We start from the raw sequence: 22,540 nt of genomic DNA, 5'->3' as shown, positions 1-22,540 counted from the left end.
ATTGTAAAAAAAAAATGGTGAAATAGGCGCGAAGTGCAAGTTCTCTCAACCCCCCTTCGACATATTCCTCTCTTACTATGAAGAAAAACTGTTTCCACTTTTATCCAATTTTTAACGCACCGTTTTTTACGGTTTGTATGGTGTATAATTTGTCGATATGTATTATAATAATACTACTAATTAAATGATAAAGTACTCGCGAATACAAAGTTAAATTTCCGCCCCCCAAAAAAACCATAAAATTTCTTCTCATGGTGACTTTGAAAAAAACACAAATGAAATTTTAAAAATCTGAATTATTCGACGAATAACACTTGTTAACGCGACAAATTTTCAGTCACAGAGGTTGATTTTTGTTGAAAATATGTTAATTTTTCTTTCCCCAAATTTTGCATTTAAAGTATATTTTCAAAATCGAGTATTCGAATTTGGATAATTCTCGAAGTAAATTTGCAACTGCAATGCTGTATTATTCGACAAATAACTTGCGTCAAAACGTAATATTTTATCACAGCTTTCACAGGGTTAATTTGTGTTAAAAATGGGTTAATTTACCTCAGAAGACGGATTAAATTTGTTATTCAACCGTTTTACATTCACAAAAGTGATAGTGGGGGCTAAAATTACCCCTTTTTAATCACCCCATTGTTCGGGGGGTCTTTTAACTGTTCTCAAATAAAAGAGACTCAATATACCATTCCCAAATATGGTCCAACTATAATTGTTGTTATTATGTAACGCCCATACTTGATTATAGGGTAATGTATTTTACAATACCCCCATTAACGGAGCAAATTGCCCCTATTGATGTATTGTCTCGTCACAATGCGTTTGACATCCTACCCCCCATTAAATTCGCGTTTTTTTTATTCATGGATTATTTTTCCAGCATTACGTCGTCCCATTTACACAAAGTGTTGTTAGCTTTGCGCTCAAAGCCGGAAATTTGGAACAAATAATCGTGAATTTCGCGGAGGGGGAGTCGAAAACGAATATCCCAACCCGGTGGGTAAAGCAGTGTTTCCCAACCTATAGGTCGCCACCGAAAGTTGTGTAGCCGGATAATTTTCTTGGGTAGCCTGTTTTTTCAAACAAATTCTAAAATTTACTGCTTTTATTCTCTAGTTTTTTTTCATATTTGTATTGAAGTGTTGCTTCATAGTTAATGTGTATGTGGGAATATCATAGCGAAAAAAACTCGGCATATGATGTTTTTCTAGTAAAGCCACGCCACGATTTCCAAAACCCACTTATGGCAAGTTAAACGCAGTTTTCTCACTCTGAGTGAATTTTTGGGGCCATAAGAGGCTTACGCTTTACAAACCGTCTAATATTTAAGCATAACCTTGGGTCGCTAGATTTTACAAAATTAAGTTTTTTAAAATTTAGGTCACTTAAAAAAAGGTTGGGTACCACTGGGTTATGGTGTTAGAATTGCAGGTCACGCATCTCGGACGAATTTCTTGAACTCGCATAAATTGAAAGCTGTTCATATCGGTCTATGCTCCGATTCCGCAACCCCATCTAACCATAGAATACCATAAAATTTGAATTATTTTTTGAATTATATTGTTCTAACAATAGCATGCGAACTATTCCGTGTCACTGATTCATAAATTTTAATAATTTCGCTGAAATTTCAATGCTTTCCAAGTTATTCTTCTAACTAAATAAAAAAAATTAGTAAATTTAGTTTCATTTAGCAGTATCCCAGTGTCACAATTTTGTATAAATGCGATCCTTACTCAACCAAGCGTGGGATATCGATGGAGGGCGCCCTTGATGCTCCCGCCATTTTTAGCCCATATTAATTGGAAAACGAGAACTGACTCGTTTTTGCCGGAAAATGATTTCGTTTTAACTGTTTTGTCGCGTGCGTCCTGGACTCTGGGTTCATCCGAAATATTTGACGCTATTTCCGGTCTTTCGTTCTGAAAAGGTTCCGTTGTACAAATAGTGGTCTGATATTGCGAGTGGTCTGACACACTCTAGCAGGGATGGGGATCCGGCCCACTTGCGTATTCTGAAATTACGACTATATTTTTCATGGATATAAAATTCCGTTGAAAATATCGACGAGAATAACGTCACAATGACCTCGTGTGTTACATCGTAATTCCTATTATTAAATAAACGTCAGTAAGCCTAGCTGTTCTATTCACAGTTTTTCATATTGAGAGCAGCCTTCAGCCCAGTCTAACCAAGTATATTATCTGTAACTGGCCCATTAGTAAAGGAATCACCCGTTCCTGCTCTAGCGCGAGATCTACATCAAGCTAGTGCTATAAGTTGTGTTGATCTCAAGCTATAGTACCAACTTGAGGATCCCAATAGAATACAAACCGGGGTACTCCTGAAGTAACTCCATTTTAACTGTATCGTTTTTATAGTATACTGATAATCGTCAACCGTTCGCCGGTCCAGTATCCGAGGCGCGAATGCATGTTTGTTTACCGCTTGTATGATAGTTATTAGGGTACTCATGAAGAATGCGCACCAAGATGTCGCACAACCTGAACTCTAACCTTGTACACAACCTGAGTTCAGGTTGTGCGCCATCCTGGTGCGCATACTTCAGGAGGTCCAAAACCGGTTTAAACCCAAAACGTTTATCTGGTTTCCGTTGTTTTTATCCGTTTCCTCTCTATTGTTTAATAATTTAAATCACGGTATTTTGACCGAATTTGGCTTATTGTTCGTATGTTATCTTAGTTTGTACGATTGTGCGCGGGAAAATGTGCTCATAACTGAGATATGTGTGATCTGAGAGGTAGAGCTGAGGAAATAACTTGAGAGGCCTTATGTTAGACTTTAGAGCAGGGGTGTGCAACTGTGCAATCTTTATTACAGTAAGGCCAGAAACGAATAACTGGGTGAAACCGTGAGTCGCACTTTTATTTAACATTCGAGTAGTTACACAAGCTACCTGTTAGGGCATTGTCACATCATAGGCATAGATAATAAATAATAAATTAGACTATAAGCTTTGCAAATCAAAGAGATTGGAATTACTTGCACGTAACAGATTAAACGAAATTAAAAACTCTTTGTGCGGGACGCACACCATTCAAAATTGGCTCTTCTGCGCGGACATCACAGTTTTTTCTTGTAGCCTCATTTGGCCCGCGGGCACGGGATTGCACATCCCTGCTTTAGAGGTATTAGTGGACGCGATGTCCTCGTGCAGGGCTACTCAACTGGCGGACCGACGCCCGAATCCGGATCTTTCGGGTATTTGATTCGGACCGCACCTAATTCTTTATTTTGGATCATTAGCCCCACTTTTGAAGTTTTCTTTTATAAAATCACTTTTATAGATTTAAGTATATATTAAAGCACTATAACGCCATAATAAACAATCTTGATTGGCTAATAATCATTAGTCGGCCGAGGAAATGCGTGTTTAAGGATGCCGAAATATAATTTCTGAAAAGTTCGGACCCAAATATTTTTGAAGTTTCGTATTCAGATCTTCGGTAAAAATAGATGAGTAGCCCTGGCCTAGTGGTTAGAGCAGTGGTGACTGTGAAATTCCGTTAATTTTTACTGATTTTTTTTGACGCCCTAGGATTTCCTCAGTTGAGCCATGGAGTTAGCAGGGAGCTATAATTTACAATTTTTACGTCGGGGAGGATTTGGGACGTAAAATAATTAATACTTCCCACGTTCTGCAGATCTTTTGTTATTGCCATTATGTGGTCACTATTGCAGGGTTCAAGTCTGGTTTAACCCGCGAAAATTTCGCCCCATGGCCATGACACTATATAAAGATGCTGAAGCAAGAATAAACATGGCTATTTTATGTGATTCAAGAGCCTGTCTCAGACATGGGCAAAATACGGCCCCGCGGGCCAAATCCTGCCCGTTGAGTAATTTAATGTGGCCCGCCTGATGCTGCCCAACCAAAGTGAAATCAAATTTTGATGTTTCAGCTAAAATAGCTCTAGTTATTTGTTGAGATTGCCGTTAAATTTAGTTTTAGCACGATATTGTTCATAAAATGTAACTTTTTACGTCACACTTACATGGTCCGCCAGTCTAAGTGGGCAAAATTTTTGGCCCCTGGTTCAAAGAGCTTGCCCGCCCCTGGTCTTGCCGCATACTTAGCGTCTTATTCGGGGAGATCATTTTTTGAGAAACCGTACACTTGGCAAAAGTATATTCGACTCTGGAATATAAACATGTGGTAAAGCTCCAGCTGCGACCTCGCTACAGCCAAGTAACCTTTACCCTCCACAACCCGGAAATTTGTTTTCAAAATAATTGTGGTCGTCAAAAATGTTTCTGGTACTATCAGTGGTCTTACTTAAAAGCTATATAGTTATAATTATTAAGTACGGATTACACTTGGGCCAGGGATAATATATTGACTTCCGAAATGATACGTTTTGTTGGCAAAACTTGGTTTTTCGGAATATTGACACGCCTGATTGAATATTCAATGAACCTTGACAAGGGATCGCATGGGGGTCGGAAAGATGTTTGCTTGACATGCGGATGTTAAAATTTCGAAAATTTTTATTTGAAAAAATTACAAAAATATAGGTGTTTTTTAAGCTGGCATTCACGAAATACAAATCAAAAGTATATATTTTCTTTTTTCTCAAAAACAGCTTTTTGAAGATTCGTTTTTTTTCAAACATTTGAATTTTGGGCTGAAACTTAATTTGTTTTAAGCCCGCGCTCTTGTCTGAGAATTGGTTAATAATAATTTTTCGAATGAAACTCATTTGCATTATCCCAAAATATCAAGAACTCAAACATTATTCCTTATAATGAAAAGTAAAAATTCAAATATAATTGATATTAAATTCGTTTTTGCATCACTAAAAGGCAATAACCTGCGGCGGCCTTGCCTTATGAAAGCTATCAGTAAAAAAATTAGCAAAAAATAGAGTCTTACCTCGGGCGACCTTTTTAACAATACGTAATGCAATTTTTGGGAGAAATCCGAGCTATTTTCTCGCATTTTTATAGTCGATTTTTTGTCAAAAATTACCACGCTTAGAAAGGTCGATGGCATTCCTTTGCGGAGAGATTATTTCCGCGTAAACTTGGTTTGTTGGTAATTGTGGGCCGTACCCTCGGGCCATGCTTGAAAGTTATATAATCCTTTTATCTTTACGTCTGAGATTGAAACAGAAAAAGTCTTTGTACTTGACAGGCCATTACATTCCCACGAGATCTTAGCGTGGAAGAAAATTTTATGCTTCAACCGAATTAAGTATTGTCTTTAAAAACGAATCGAATATTCGAATTGGTGATATTCGATAAAGTAGACATACAATTTTAGAAATAATTTCAAACTTTTTTTTTTGAAATTTATTATCTCGATATCTGAGGCAAAATTTAGGACTCTATTTAGACGTTGGCTTCAGACATTACATTTACATTACAGTGAGTATTATTAATAATAATTAGTAATTTTCGAATGTGATAATAACATTTTAGTCTCACAGTGTTTATAAAAATGCTTCATTTAATTACCGAAAACTGTAAAAAAGAGAGTAATCAAAACTCAACTTAATTGCCATTCCAGAATTTTGTATCGGGCGTTTCGCATATTATCCGACCAGGGTTCAAGATACTTAACATGTAAGCAACTGTCCTTTGTGCAGATCGGGTGTGCAGCCTTTAAAGCTATATTATGTGTGCGTGAGTGAATATCGAATAAATGTCGGACTCGAAACGATTCCAGTCCAATACTGTCTCGGAAACAGCTTACTTGGTTAAAGAGAATTAGTGTGAATAACTTGTGGTGCAAAAATTAGTATATATAATTTTGCTTGTATAGTTAAGTTCATTGAACGGCAGTTCGAAACTCGACCTATCCGGCTATCGAGTCGGGCAGTTTCATATTTGCACTACGAACCAGGCTCTGTGTAAGCAGCCGCTGATTTCTAGGGGTTACAATATTTGTATAATTACTTCCGGTTCGTATTGCCCTAACTATTATCTGAGTAACATGATAGACACGGGGCTTGAACCGCCGATCTTCACCTTGCTTTATTACCACATTTACCCGTAAACTCATATGTACTTTACATAATTTTTATAAGTAACCGTGTGTGGTTTTATTCCTGTCAACGGCAACCGGAAACCACCGCTGGAACAGACTGTGGGAAATAAATTTTCAAATTCCGACGCGTTCAAATGATAGATTAGATTCCAAAAATTAGAGTTTTTACGACTTAGGTTCGAACCCTAGTCGTGTTAGAATTTAACAAATTTCGTTGTAAATAAGAACTTTGAGAATCGTTTTTTTAGTTCATAATTCAAAATCAAGGTAGTATTTTATGTCAAAACCAGCCGATAGAAAATTTAAATTTCGAATCCGAACGTAACTTATTGAAAATGAAATTTTTGTTTTTCAGTTATTAAAACATAATACTCCCATAAAGTACAGTTCAGCCACGTGTCAACGTCCTATTGGACAACACACTAACCAGCCCTGAACTCCAATGACCCGTGGCGTCGTCATTATGACGTATCAATGAGACTTACTTTCAATCGGTGGTTTTAGTCATTTTACTAAAAAAAAAGAATTTTTTCGATCTCCGACCAAAAAAAGTGCCATTTTTTTGCACTACAATTAAAGAAAATAAGAAAAGACCCCGCTAAAACCACCCATACCCCCTAAAATGAGTCTTGAATGCACGGAAAGCTCCTTGGAAGGGATTAAACGAGCGAAGAAGGACCCAGTATTGGTACAGGACGACAGAGTATTGCAGAATTTATTAAAACAAGAAGAAAAGTATTTGCCAAGGTGAGGATTTTACTGTTACCCTGATATCGCCCCACCATTCATTTCCCGATTTTTGTCAAAATTAACCGGTTAACCACTTGTTTTATTAAAGACGATTCATAAAAACTACATTTCGCATAAAATATGATCGTATAATGCCAAGCCAGTAGAATAGTGTTTCCCAAAGTTGATTGCTGGGGGCCAAAATTAAAAACGCAATGGCCCATGCCGTTACGTATAATTAAGACACCAATATGATTGATTTATTATGAATATACACGTGCTTAAACTGTTATACATACGTAACAATTGGCATGTCTAGAACGCCAAAAAGGTAAAAACATAAAGTGCAATTCAACTATTTCGCTAAAGTTGAGCGGGCCATATTAAATAGGTACATGGGCCGTAATTGGCCCGCGGGACCCGGTTCGGGACCACTGCCTCAAACCTACCTCTAATTATTTTTCACCTTCTCTATTTTTAAATTTATAGGACTACATACTTCGAGTGCGTTCAGAGAGATGTCAAGCCATACATGAGGAAGGTCGTGGCAACGTGGATGCTTGAGGTGATTTTTTGATATTGAGAAATATTTTGCGCTCCTTCTGCGCATTTTAAGCGGAATTCACTCGAGCGAGGCGTCAAAGAAGTAACTTTGAAGCACAAGATTTTTGGTTCGGATTTGCTTTTCGAACTTATTACACCCTGAACGAGATGATAGCCAGCCAAAAATGGGGGGTAGGAGGGTCATTTTTCTAGTATAATGACGTAGTACGATGCTCATACGTGCAGTTTACTCCGAACAAAGCCTGATATCTAACAAGATCTCAAAGACCCCCCAGACGGACTTCGCTGCTGAAGTTATCCACGCTATAACGGGCGCATTTCATTTATCTCGGTTGGTACATTTGGTGAAAAGATTATTGATAGCATCCAAGTTTTCAGTAAATCGTTTGAGAATAGAGCGAAATGGTATTGGGAAAGGCGTATAAATTTATGTCTTACTGCTAATGCCGCGAAATTACATTTAAAAATGAATGTAAAAAATGATTATATTTCACTGAACTGAATATAAGAACTTACCAACTTTAAATGACTGAACTTTATTTCTATCGATGCGTCCGAATTCTTGCGTTAATTTTATTCTTTATATGTATACGAAATAAATTATGTTAAAGTGTGAAAAAAGGCCTTTAAACTCGCCCTGTTTACTTTTTTTATTTGTTTGTATTTTATTTCTAAGTTCACGGTCATCCGCGTTTACTTCCTGACCCTTGACCTGTGATTTATTATAAATTTGCTCAAAGAATTTTACATTCTCCCTCGGGCGTGTTTTGTCACCGATAACGAAGATTTCAAAGCAAAAATTCGACAGTGAATATTTTAAGATGGCAATGTTGTAAAATCACGGAAAATAAATTTCTAAGCATATAGGCCTGATTTGACTCAGATCCGATTGATAATAGATCATACATGGGCAAAGTACGGCCCGCTGGCAAAATCCGGCTTGTTGGGTAATTAATCTGGCCTGCCTGATGCTGCCACAACCAAACTGAAATAAAATTGTGATGTTTTAGCTAAAAGGAATTCGTTGAGATTGCGGGTAAATTTAGTTTTGGCACGAAGCATATCGTTTTCCACATTTGCTTTGTAACACTGTTAATATTGTTCATGAAACATAACTTTTTAGGTCACACTAATATGGCCCGCCAGTCCAGTTAGGCAAAATTTTTGGCCCCTGTTTCACAAATATTATATCCTTCCTATTCAGGCGACCATCCTACATAAATAAATTCCCATCTTTAAACTGTCTTTGGTAGTTTCCCTTATTTTCCCCGTGATGATTGTTGTGCAATAAGTTTTTTATAGCTATAAAGTGATTTCATTTCCCATTCATGTCACAAACAGAATTCCCGCTTTTACCGGATTTTAACACATTTTGAAACTAGTCATCACTGTTAGTCATAAAGGCGATTGTTCCAAAATAATTATCAAATAAAATGTTGTCACAGCAAAACGAGTTTTGACATTTATTTGGGAAAATTTCATAAACTGGAAAATGAGAATGTTTAAAGAAACGACTCACCCCGAAGCGTTTAGTGTGAATCAACCCCCACCCTAGCCCCAGAGGCGTAGCCATCCAGAAATGTTCAAAGGGTGGGTTCCGAAATTTCTAGTTAGTTCGAAACAGCAAGCGGGTACGGGTCGAACGCCGGGAAACGTGTGTTTCCACGAGTCTTGAGAACGTTTCAAGATATGAAAAATTGCGAAAAATGGTTTTATTTTTTTACATTTCAAAAGGGGGGTATCGCCACCCAAACCACCTTCTTGGTTACGCCTCCTCTCCCCTGTCTACGTTCCCGGATAGTAAAGACTAATAACGGACCTCCTGAAGTATGCGCACCAAGATGGCGCACAACCTGAACTCAGGTTGTGTACCAGGTTAGTGTTCTGGTTGTGCGACATTTTGGTGCGCATACTTCAAGAGTACCCTAATAACTAACCGAATGTCGGTTAATATAACGATTCCTTCATTAGTGTTGTTTCGTATCATACAAGCAGTAAACAAACATGCATTCGCGCCTCGGATACTGGACCGGCGAACGGTTGACGATTACCAGTAAACACTAGAAAAACGATACAGTTGAAATGGCGTTAATATGTAAATTGGAAATATGTGTGCTTTTGTTTACAAAATAATCGATTTCATTTTATTTGTCGACGTTCAAGTGAATAAATTCCACTGTGGTGCCTTTAATAGAATCATATTCGAACTGTATTCCAGTCTGTTATTCAATGGCGAATTCATATATTTTATGGAACAGTGTGTCATTTGACTATCAGTACAATTACGTCGCATAGGATATCCAAACAGATTCGAACTTCGACGCAAAATTCTAACTTTTATAAAAATTTGTGGCATGTTAGTATTATGTTTGCTACCCCAAAACTATTGAATCGGGAAAATTTATTCAAACTGAATCTATATATACGAGTTTTATTACTTTTGAATACGGACATTATTTGTGAATCTGTTAAAAAAAAAACTCCGACTAATTCGCCTCATTGGCAGAACAAATCATTCAACCATAAAAATTGGTGATGCTGTCCATATATGCTTGACTGAGCAAAATCACAGGACAATAGGAATTCGAGCATAACTGCCGGGCCATACAATGATACGTGAAATGATCTGACAGTTTTATTTCGTTCCCGCTCACCACTGGAAGTGCTCGAGTCAATCCCGCGCTTTTTGCAAACGCAGTTATTATGCCTCCACAATATGCATTAATGGAATAAATGCTATTTTTGGATTTGAAAAATATAATCGAATATTGAGAATTTTTTTCTTGGAGAAATTGGTTCAAACGGTGACCGTACATTTGAACCCACGTACATTTGAACCCATGTGTATATCCGCGGGTTCAATCTATATGCGGATGCTAAAACCCATGGGTTAGGGTTAGTATGGGTTAAAATATCCGTAAAACAAAAAAAAAAATACATAGATGCAATAGTATGCAGGTGCAATTGTCGTGGGTTCAAATGTAATGGAACCGTTCAAAACATTACCTCACGCAGAAGTAAATGAGCGAGAAAAGTTAAAGCGACCATTGAGACGCAACACTTGAAGCGTTTCAAGTCTACACGATCGGGAAATGGTTAAACAGAAATTTCGGCCACGCAATGTTTTTTTTCTCGATTTCGGAAAAAATATATAGATTGCGTAACTACAATTTACATATTACATACATTCAAAATTGAGGTTAATTTTTTTCTTTTCTTTCACAGTTCATTTCCCGCTTTTCATTCACAAAAATTCTCATCTTACAGCGCCGACGCGCACGAACCGATCATTAAACCCCATTATACACATACATATAATACATATACATATATTACATATATATTCAAGCATGAAATCGTTTTTGCTTCGCTCGATCCATATATGTTCCACGGTAAATTAACGGTAACGGCGACTATTAATAACCGCTTCGGAAATAGGCATCAGGAATTTAACACCAACACTCCATGAGCTCGAATAACGAATTTGCGTTATATTTTGGTTATTTTTTTTTTCGAGATAGGGGGAGTGGGAGGAGCTAAAATATATCACGCTCATCTCAAACAGGATGAATTGGCAATACTCACTGTGCGCAATGCGCTGTTCCGAATGCGGCCTCACTGTGCGTGGATAACTCATTGCGCGTCACTGTTGGCTTGAAACATTTCAGTTCCATTTTTAGTTGATGGCCCAAAATTTTGATTCGAGCCAACTTTCGTGATTGACCTGACTATTTAGGTTTGGATAAATAAACGAAATCGCCCAACTCGCAAAAACTTAGGTCAAAACTTACAAATCAGCTGTTTTCTAATAATAAACTAGTGAACACAGGCAACGTGGCGCCTGTGTGGGCAATTCAAAACATTTTGCAACAATTTACTCAATTTCGGGACTTTTCACACATTTTTCGTTTTATTTTCCATCAAATCCAACCAATTTTGGCCTCATATGCACCTCCGTTCTTGAGACTCGCCGGTATTCATTACGTCATAATGAATTTATAAAATATTGTTGCGTCTGAATTAACTTATGACCGGATCAATTGTGGAGCAATAAGGCTATGCAATATTACGTCATAGAGTCTTGAAATGTCTTCAACTTGCCTTGACTTGCACGCCATAGGTCATCAACAGACTTTCTGGGACAGGAATGCGCAACAAATTTTAACCATATAACCAACTTCGGACATCTAATTGGGACACGCGAAAACATTAGTTTTTCCATGCACACAACAAGTGAGTGTACCAATATGGAGGTAACTAATTTTGTTCGCGTATTTAACCTCAAGTTGTGTAAAAGGACTGAAACCCATGGACAGAGGTTATATTTACTTGGCTAACACGAACCGTCTCCGAACTCGTAATAGAACTAAAAGAAGGGAAATCAGAATAAAATAATTGCCTGATCCTAACCTGGTACACATACTGTAAAAAATTTGTGACAACCACAGCAGGATATGCAAGATAAGAAAATGCGGCTATCAGCTTTACAACGGCAAAAGATTTAACGCGTGACAAGAGCAAAATCATTATGTATTTTTCACCATGTGAGCGCCTTTTCAAACATAAACTCTCGGGTAAGGATTATATGCTTGATGGGGAAAATCTACGTGTTGGCAAGGGCCATGCTTAACAGGTCGTTTTGTTCTTTTTCATATTCTTGTTGTTATGAAAAAGCCGCTTTTCTCATTTACTACTGGACCACTTGCTTTGAAATTTTCAGTGATTAAAGATTGCATCTTTCGCTAGAAGGCTATTACGTTTATTTATTCCAAGATTTTTGTGAGCTATGTGATTCGTTTTTTGTGTGCGTTGACGTCATAAAAATAAAATTGCGCACCTTGTGGCAGTTCCCGGTTCGCATTAGCGATCTGGTGGTCATGCGGTAATCTACTGTGATAGATTGCATACTATGGCGTTGTGATCTTCGTGATCATATATTTGAGCATCGCTCTCCTGTTTATTCTTAAAATCGAAATGACGGTTTGAAAATTCCCCGAAATGTCAAATAAATACCCGGTGCCAACGGACCATCACTTATCTATCAACGTTCAGCTCGTAAACGGAAAGAATAGTGTCGCCTATAGAAAATAACATCGTCAAGCCAAAAGTTTTTTTAAAACTTCGGTCCTAATTTCTGACCGTAACTTGAACTGCTGCAATTCTCGCGTCATTCGATACTGCCACCATTTTTCTATATAATTCTATGTATGTATGTTTATTTGCTTCAAAAATATAACATGCATAATAATAACAGAGACGGGATACATGTTCGAGACCTAACTGGCCTAAGACACAGATGTGCGACATGCACCCCAACAATTATAACAGCAGTTTAGGACAGCTGCGTTATACTAGGACAAAAAACATGGAATAGGCTATACAAATAAAACTCTAATACAATACACAAGACAAAGAGGTACGGCACAACGACGATGTGTACAATAGTCAGTTTATGGAACGTACATATCGTCAGTAAATTTTGATAACTGCTCGTCTGACTAGGTCTGATTTTGGCCATGCAAACGTTACAGAAATACATTTTTGTTAGTATGCAGCTGTTTAATAAACATGGCCTAAATTCCGAGCTCCGGAAGTATATGCATCAAGATGGCGCACAACCTGAATATGGTATGTGTACCAAGTACTTGGTATGTGTACCAAGTTTGGGTTCAGGTTGTGCGCTATCTTGGTGCACATACTTCGGGAGCCCCCTAAAGGAGATTACACTCGATATTTTGTTTTTGCAATAATTATCATTCTAGAATTTATTTGGGATTACAAATTATTCGTTATTTGGCCTTTCCCCGCTTGTATGCAAATTCAAGTTCTTGGGAATGTATATATTTCAATACATATGCTTTAATAATAAGCATACGATTGTTTATATTTTTCATTTTATTCAAATGACTTTCATTACCACCAAATGACCTTCATTTTATTCAAATGACCTTCATTACCACCTAATGACCTTCATTACCACCTAATGACCTTCATTGCATTCAAATGACCTTGACGCGGAATTCTATCATCGTTACACACGGGTTTATTCAGTGTTCCTTTTTGTTTCCAGGTATGCGAGGAACAGCGTTGCGAAGACGATGTGTTCCCCTTGTCTATGAATTATTTGGATCGTTTCCTTGGCATGCGAGCTATCAGCCGAACTCAGCTTCAACTTTTGGGTAATTTTTCTACTTTTCTACTAACTTAAATCTTGAAAAATGCCCGTTTTTGGTATGGTACTTATTTGTATTTTTCTAGTGATTTTATTCAGAGTGGTTAAAGATGCAATTGGCCCGCGAAGGGTAAAATTTTACTTGTTTGAACACGTTTTATGACATCGTGGTGACATTTTATGACAAAGTAATGGCCGGCTTTTGTTTTGATTTTGCGAACTGGTGGCCAGGCGAAGTCGTTAAGATTGGGGGAAGTCTACCCTGATAGATTGCATACCAGTACTACTTCGTTTTGGTTTTCATGTCCATGTATTTGATCATCACTCTCTTGACATAGAAGGTATTCGGAAGCGGCAAAAATTTTGCAATTGTGAAGTATAGGAAGAATTTTTCAGAGGTCAAAGGTCGGGGAAACGTCCATTGAGTTGTAGATTACGTTCACCCCAACTAGATTACGCGCTCGATTACCAACTGACTCCACTTTCATTCCAGGCGCTTCCTGCATGCTGATTGCATCTAAAGTGAAAGAAACGATTCCCCTTACCGCCCAGAAACTTGTGATTTACACCGACCATTCCATAACACATCAAGAACTCCTGGTAAGCTCATTTTTTTTACTCCTCAGTTGGGGGGGGGGGTATTTTGTTTCTTGAATTAGGGAATAGAAACGGGGTACTTTGTTTTTTAGCACTGATTCATATCAAGTTTCGCCAGAAAATGTTGGGTTATTTTTTTTCACTTTTCAGTTGTTATTTTCATCTGAATGTTGTTTACTTGGATTTGGGAAGAATATGGGGGGTACTTTGTGTTTAAATAATTATTAAGTTAAAAGAAGTTTGGAAGCTTCCATGAAATTGATGTTAAAATAAATAGATGGTTCGCGACGGTTTACCCACTGGTTAGGAGGACAGAAAGCTAATACTGATTGAAGAATTTTGCAATTGTCCAAAGAAGCAATAACGACATTAATAAAAAATATTTTTAAATATAAAGCAGCAAATACATCCGAGTCGTTAGGTAAAGTAATTTTAATTTACTCGGGAAAATTAATCTTTAACAAGCAACGATGTTTTTTTTGTTTTCATCCTCATGAATATGTTGTGCGGCTCCGTAAATAATGTTCAACATCTTCACGGGCTCCGTGACATCAAAATTTTGAGAAATCTGCTTTAGGAGAACGTTTTTGGTCATATCGTTCAAATGAAACTATTCTTGTTTATCCTTGAATTATCAAATATAATTTCGAATTGACCTGAATACCGTAATAATATTTTGTTTAAATATAATGAAATGCCCATTAAGTTTGCCATAACACCAAAAGTTTGAGAAATCTTCTCTACATCACAATACTTCGCGATGTCGCTTACCCTGTTTAACTAGATGAAAGCATGTATATATGATGATGTGCCTCAAACGCGTCATTTCACGCGCACTTTGATTGCTATCGCTGAAATTCGCTCTATAATTACCATGGCAACGACCAATTTTGGATGAAATTTAGGCGTTGATAACCGGTTTCCGTTTGTTTTGTGTTTAGAATTGGTTTTTGACATAAAATAGTCGATAAAAGCGACCGTAATTTGGGTTATTTGTCAAACATTTGAGAATTTCTAGTTTTTAGTTCAAATCAGAACCGTGTAGTCGGATAAAATTTACAGATTTTACAAAAAATTTTCTTCTGGCATCGCAATTCAAAGTTTAATATCCGGATTCCTGAGTTTAAAAACACGACTCCGGTTTTGACTCCCGTCACAAGTGGAGCTTTGGCTCAGCCCTAATGCGCCTCACCCCACTAAGGTTGTAAATCGGGTTGCTTAAAAAATAGTAACTTCTTAGGTTTATCCATTGGCTGCTTGCAGAGAGAAAGCCATGAGTTTTCAGGAGTTGGTCTGGAATTCCTAATCGTCAAGTTAGACCATACCCCGTCCGAAAACTGAGTTTTCAAGAGACTTGAGACGTTGAGAGTCTAAAAAGGTTTCAAGCTACCGAAAATTCCTATGCACGATACAGGAATATGCTTTTGCTTGTATTTTAAAAGGAAGGAAACGGGGTTCCCACCCGCAGAAAATTAGTAGGAATATCAGGATAGCGCTAAATACAGTATTCGAATTGGCAGTTTATGTTTTTTTCGTGTTCTCATGAGGGGGGGGGGGGGGGGGGGGGTTCTGTAAAAAGTATAAAGTGAAATGCAACTGTTGTTTTGTGATTTTTGCGGTCTTTGAAAATATGCTTTGGAAATAAAACCCGTATCAGTTATTCGTCGCAGCCTCACGGATTAGGAGAAATATTGCGTTATTAGTAATTTCTCGCTATCTCCGGACCGAGTGTGATCGTACATAATACACACGAGTATTCGCGGATTATATACTGATTATACTCGGCAGGGTTATCCTGGTTATGACATATTTACGACCTCACGAGACACTTCACTAGCGGATGTTGACACAAGTTCCTCGCCATTCATAACTTTGCAGAAGGAATGCAGCTCGCTCTGTGATGTCACTGACGTGTTTGTTTTATCACTGAGGTACATTTTGACGTCATAGTAATATTTTGGAATTGGATTATCACTTCATAAAAGTTGTCATTTTTTTGTAAGAAAATTTCATTTTTATTCTGAATTTTATGTTTTTTGAACGAGTATTTCTAGGGTTATGGTACGCTTCTTCTTTCACTCTGTGTTCCGCAGAACAGCGATCGAAATTGAGACTAAACTGGTTTCCATGGCAATCTATATGCGGGTGCTAAAACCCATGGGTTAGGGTTAGTATGGGTTTAACTATCCGTGAAACAAAAAAAATTCCATAGGTGCAATAGCATACAGGTGCAATTGTCATGGGTTCAAATGTACGTGGGTTCAAATGTAATGGAACCGTTTCCGTCAACCGTTAGCCTAATTTTTTAATTGTCAAGTGCACAGCAAACTTTTAATTTTACCAAAGGCTGAATATTTTACCACCCATCAATTTGACTTTGTAATTCCTTAGTGTTCTGCCAGTCCAGATTTTGCTAATAGAATTTTCATGCTTCAGGCCAGGATTTTCAAATTTTTTTTTTGTGTCCGAACACCCACGCTTTCAAATATCGCACAACTTGGCCTTGTTATATTAACAGTGATGAAGTATTGTATTAGAAATTATTAACAAGTTTGTTTATCTTTTTTTACCCCACATCGGCGTACTCCCCTTTAAAAGAAAAAAATGTTCGCGTCCCCCTCAGCTGACCAGCTGTTTGTGAAGTGTAACGAATGAGATCGGACGTCGACTCGAATACAGAATAAACACTTGAACTATTGGAATTCTTGCGCGGAACTTATTTATATACGGCCAGGCATAATTTAATGATAAATCGTACATTCTGGGTGGGTTTTATCATCGGCCATGTCAAGCAAATGAAATTATTATTTGTTATTCGTATTCCTAGTTGAGCAATAATGATGGGCGGGGTTTAATGCGAGTGATTGACATGGGGCGTGGCCTTGATGGAAAAAAATTAACAACGGAAATGACGTCACAGTACATGTCCAATTATCTTTATAGGTTTAACTAGGATGTTTATTTTTATTTTTTGTAGAAAGGTCGTGGGATTGGACTTAGTGATAACGTGTGACATTGAACGCATTTAGAGGTCGTTTAGAGGTCACATCGTGCTTTGAAAGTCATACTTCAAGGTCAAATGCTAAATATTTTAAATAATGATAACATTTTGATGTTTTTGCGTCTAAAATGAAATCAATTCTTTTGGATGAAAACCTGGAAAATATGATAAAAAATAGATTCGCATTATGTACAATTTCATGTTTTTCTAGAATTTTCTCTCATAATTAATTTAGATTATAAATTTTTAAAACTGAGCAATATATCGACAAATTTATGATAAACTTGGGATAGTTATCTTTACTCTTGCTACAGGTACAGCATACTTTTATTATATGCATGCGGATCCACTGCTGGATCGCAAAAAAATTTCCGTTGGGCGACAAATCTATAAAAAAACGTAAAATTAAATTTGCATTTAAGAATTATAGCGCAACTATTCGAAATATCCGAATATTGGGGGTTAGGTCGCGCGAGACTAACACCCAATCCTTTTTTTATGCCTTTATGCCAGTGAACCCAAATGCGTATAATGCAACGATGCTGAAGCCGGAATAAACATGATCATATATGCCAAATTATTCTCGGTCGGTTTTAAGCAGTATAGGCACATTTATTCGAGCAGCATGTTTCTCCTTTCTCTCTGTCTTACTTCCCAGGAGATAAAATTGCTCAGAGCAAGGCTCGAAACAAGCCAATACTTAAATATAGCAATAATATTACGCATAAAATTGGAAAGTCATTGATTTTTCACCCTGTTGGCACTAATTCTAATTTTATCCGGAAGAAATAACTTTTATCGCCAAATTTGTACCACCGAGGGCGACAATTTCAACATTTTTAGGTGTTCAATGTCAAAGCGGCATTTTTGATTATTTTCTGATTCGTCGTGAAGACAATACGACCTATTATAAGTCGGAATCGTCAAAATTTGACAAATGTTCAAAAATTTGATCTTTATTATCAAAATAAATACGTAAGTTGTAGGACAGTCATTCCAAACTTTTTTTAAAACATTCCGCCATTTCTCTTTTTGAATGTTTTCCCCTTTGTTTAGTCTTCAATGTATCATTCGCTACTGCTACGCGCAGCTCTGAAGTTTGAATAGTTTATAATGTGATTCCGCTCCTGGCAGGAATTTTTTTTTTTTGGGGGGGGGGGGGAGTTCGAGGAGGAATTACTCCCGAGTCAAGAGTTTTGTCATTTGGGGGCGGGTAGAAATTTTGCCATTTTGGGGTAAGAATTTTTCTTTGTATTTGCTGTTGTATTACTGCAATTCTTCAGTTTCTTATTATGACGATAATAATAAGTTATCCACAAATTATAAACTACTTCACAAAAGCGTGATGGTGAATCGCGCATAACACTAACTAAAAATCTGTTGCAAGACATAGGAATGCCAGAACGTGCAAAAACAGTGAAAACCGTCAAAAAGTACTAGAAAGCGTGTAGCTCCTGTCAAGTGCTCGTACAAAGTGATCAGTGAAAATACGTCAAAAATCCACTTAAATTTGCATTTTTCTTTGTAGCGTTAATGGCTGTAATTCTACCGTTATCCGACTGAACCTAGATCGTATCCCACGACCCCTTCGTACGTAGGCGGAACTCACGGAAGCATTACCGGAAAAATTAAACGTTTTTGTGGTGCTGTCTTGTAATTTTCTCGAATATTTGACAAAACATCGAGAGTTTCGAGGCGAAAATCCGAATGTTGAAAAATTCTTTTTCTTTATCATTTCGTATTTTGAAACGCTTCTAAAACCACGCTCTTAAAACCCACGATTTCCGGACGGACCCGCCGCTGCCAGTTACTGGCTAACTCGGCAATTAAAAATTTCAGAACCAACTCCCCCCCCCCCCTTCTGGACACGCCCTGGGATCAGTGATTTCATTGGTTCTCTATTTCTTAAAGTTTTCAGAAATTGATGAAGTCGTTTTCAGTCATGCTTTGAGATTTCAATTGCTCAAAATAATCATTTTTTAAATAAAACTATTAAGATTACAAATTTTAAAATATTGAAAATAATTCGTATTCGAATATTCTATTCGTTTCTTATATATTGTGTAGTTTTGTCGTTCGAAACTGAAAATTCGAAATGTTCCAAAATAGTCATTTCTTTATTTATTCACCAAAAACGTGAGAATTTTTGGCATATTTACCAGATATAAATCTTGATAAAATTCTTGAGGTTTTATTTTTCTGAATGAAATCGTAGTCGCCCGAACAACGATAGAGAAGTTTTACAGTAATTATTTTCAATTTTTTTTTTCGTTTATTCGCCGCATAAATACGGAGTTGCAAGGGTTGCAAGTCAAAACCACCCCTCCCTCCTTATAAAATGTGAAAAAAAAAATGATCAGTTTTGGGTACCTTTAAACGCTTTTAGACCCTCAAAACTTTTGAAAACCCACTTTTTTCGGACCAGTCAGCCGATATGGTCCAATTTGGCAACTAGAAATCCCCCCCCCCCCTTTTGAAAAATTCTGCCTATAACTATGTAAGATGCCGACGAAATCTTTTCGAAGTTGAACAATATAGAACTTTAGAATGATACTCAAACCAGAAGAATATCGAAATCTGGATTTCTGTTATAAACTTCAAGTTATAATTGATTCTTTTTGTCCGTATTTATTCCGCCAACTCTAGGCGAGCCAGACATATCGTCTCGTGCTTTCATGTTGTTAATGGTTTAATCATATACTGTGTTTCTTTGTTTCGTAATAGAAGTTGTTTGTTTCGTAATAAGTGATTCACCATGGGCCAATCATGTCCGTCTATGTGATGGTGAATTTCGAACTCGATCTTTGATTGGTTGATCATGATTGGTTCTTGTGGTTTGAGATTGTTTTGCAATAATGTTAGCGCGAACGTGTTATGTTTGTGAAGTTAAACGACGTTTAAAGTCTGTTCAGATCAGTGATTCCCAATGTTTTCCGATACATTCAGTTTATTTATTTTGAAACTATCCCGTCCCTCGTCAAACCTAAAAACTCATTAGCAAACATTATGTAGGCTCGCACTCTGTCTGTAGTGAGGAATGTATACATAAATATGTATCAATGAAACCGGTCGCTCATCACAGTACAATTTTGCCGTCCTATCGTCGTTTCCCTTCTCTTTGTACTAACCGTAGCACGTCTCCGCTGAAGTATGATGGTGGCCGGATGGTTGAAGCGTTTGACTTTAATATGCTGGCATTGCTAGTTAAAGCTTTGGCACCAATCCCATATCCATCACATCACTGCAGCTGGAATAAATTCAGTAAGAAATCTGAACTTTGAAGATTCAATCCTTTCATAATAGATAAGTTCATTCATTACCTGACAGTTTGTTCGTAGTGAAAGCCACATATAAATTCTTTATTTTCGAAATCAATTTGTTGGTTACTTGCGCACTTTTTGGTATCATTCGTGTGATAAAGTCCGTAATAATCTTCACTTTTAAAAACTTCCAGTGCTATGATGTAAAATTCGCGTTCGCGCTTTTATCTTACTTCGTGACCCAGTAACCGTTCATTATAAAATCTTAGCAAATAAGCTACAATTAGCGGGTTAGTTAATCCGTTGTAATATCCAGCACTTTAAGAGTCGTGTAGACGGGTATAATTTGAGCGTGTTGTAGTCGGAGTCGATTTTTGAAGTCTCCGAAGTCTGGAGTCAAAAAGTTTAAACTTTCCGCAGTCGGAGTTGCGGACTAAATAAACAATGATTAAGTAAGGCGAATAAGTATCGTACGCGTCCGAATTTGTTTTGAAAGGGGCTTTCCCGGCTGTTGTTTTACACCCCCCCCCCCCTTTTCAACCCCTCACTGTGCGCAAAATCTTCTCAAGTATAAATCTCCTCTTTGCAACTTGTTATTGATGACGTTTCATTTGGACTCACTGTAGGCCCGATGAGAAACTGCGAGCACACACCAAAATTTCCCCGACCCCATTTTTGGGCCCGAGTAACCCTCTGGGAAACACTGGTATGGCGTCGGCGAAATCCGGCCCATATTATTTAATGAATTATAAAAATAATTGAAAACGCTGATCTATTGCGAGCTGTAATACTAGGAATTTATTTTAAGACTCGAAACTTAGGCTGAATGACAATTTGAAATTCTTTGAAAATAAACTGTATTATTCCGTAATAATCCATGTATTATACTGTCATAATCTAACACCATTCTTTCGTAATAAACAAACCTATGATTACTGGAAATATTTCGCGATTTTGGTTGACCCTCTATCGTTAGATATCTATCGTTTATACATATACAAGGTCGATTAGCGTATTTGGTGCATAATTTCAGGGTAAGAGGTCATTATGACGAAAGTGTATTTCGTCATCATAAAAGTGACGTCATGATACAGAAACGCCACGTACGTCTGTTTTACTGTTGTAATACATAGTTATTCGCATATCATAAAGTATACAACGGTACAAAATCCAGAGTGCTAGTTACATGTTACTATAGCTCGCTCAGTGGTTCCAAACAGTGGCCCGCGGGCCGGATCCGGCCCACTGAAGTGTTTCACCCGGCCCCTTGAGTCTGCTGAAATTACGACTCTAGTTTTTATGAACATAAATTTAAATTGAAAATAACGTCACAATTACCCCGATTGTTACGTTGTGGTTCTCAGTATTATTTAAACGTTTTAGCTAATGATGTATTGAAGTCTGAATTTTCTAGTGAAAGCTGAATTTACGGTACTCCCGAAGTATGTGAACCAAGATGACGAACACAGGAACGTAGTATGTGTACTAGGTTAAGGTTAGGCCATAATTTTATTCCAACTTTTCTTATTTTAGTTTTATTACGAGTTCGGGGACTAGCCAAGTGACTCCCGTAGTATTTATACCTGAAATTTATGGCCTAACCCTAACCTGGTGCACATACTACGTTCCGGTGTCCGCCATTTCGGTTCACATACTTCGGGAGCACCGACATTTTATGCATAGTGAGGAAGGAACAATTGTAGCCAAAAAACCTTAGTAACCATAGGGTTAACCATTCTTAAAACTGTTCGCATTTTTTGCATTCCTTCTCACAATGCTATAGGCGTTTCCTTGAAGGCGGTTAATCCCATTCATACATATGTGGGCCATGCGGAATAGTTGAAAAGCGACTTTTCTGTTATTGTTGCGGTAAAAAATGTTAGATTTCTGTTCATTCAAGTCGATGATCAATTAGCACAAGTTGCGGTAAAAAGTGCAGTTGAAAAATACAACCCCGCTTCCCAGTTCAACGGCCGCATATTTTATTCGAGGTCCGACAATTTTAAGTCGGAGTAACTCGAGTTTGTTTATCGAATGCTAAAATCCGGCTGCTGACCCAAGATTGAATAAAATTATCGACTCCCAAATCCGGAGATTTTAAAAATACATTTCCGGTTCGCATTCCAACGGTCTTGTATCTTATTCGAGACCCGACAATTTAAAATCAGAGTCGGCCTACTTTCGGTTTGTTTATCTTT

At 37.4% G+C, this 22,540-nt stretch overlaps 1 protein-coding gene across 1 annotated transcript in view; it reads left to right on the top strand.

Moving 5' to 3' along the window:
* The first annotated feature begins 6,374 nt into the window (after window positions 1-6,374).
* Window positions 6,375-22,540, top strand: part of LOC120330681 (G1/S-specific cyclin-D2-like) — a 64,304-nt gene continuing 48,138 nt past the window's right edge. The window contains exons 1-4 of the mRNA XM_039397564.2: window positions 6,375-6,766; window positions 7,238-7,313; window positions 13,383-13,491; window positions 13,978-14,084. Of these exons, the coding sequence (XP_039253498.1) occupies window positions 6,642-6,766; window positions 7,238-7,313; window positions 13,383-13,491; window positions 13,978-14,084 (417 nt within the window). The 5' untranslated portion in view covers window positions 6,375-6,641. The remainder of the gene's footprint in view (window positions 6,767-7,237; window positions 7,314-13,382; window positions 13,492-13,977; window positions 14,085-22,540) is intronic.

This window comes from Styela clava, chromosome 6 (genome assembly GCF_964204865.1).
Source record: "Styela clava chromosome 6, kaStyClav1.hap1.2, whole genome shotgun sequence".
Lineage (NCBI taxonomy): Eukaryota > Metazoa > Chordata > Ascidiacea > Stolidobranchia > Styelidae > Styela > Styela clava.
This window is presented reverse-complemented; position numbering and strand designations above follow the sequence as displayed.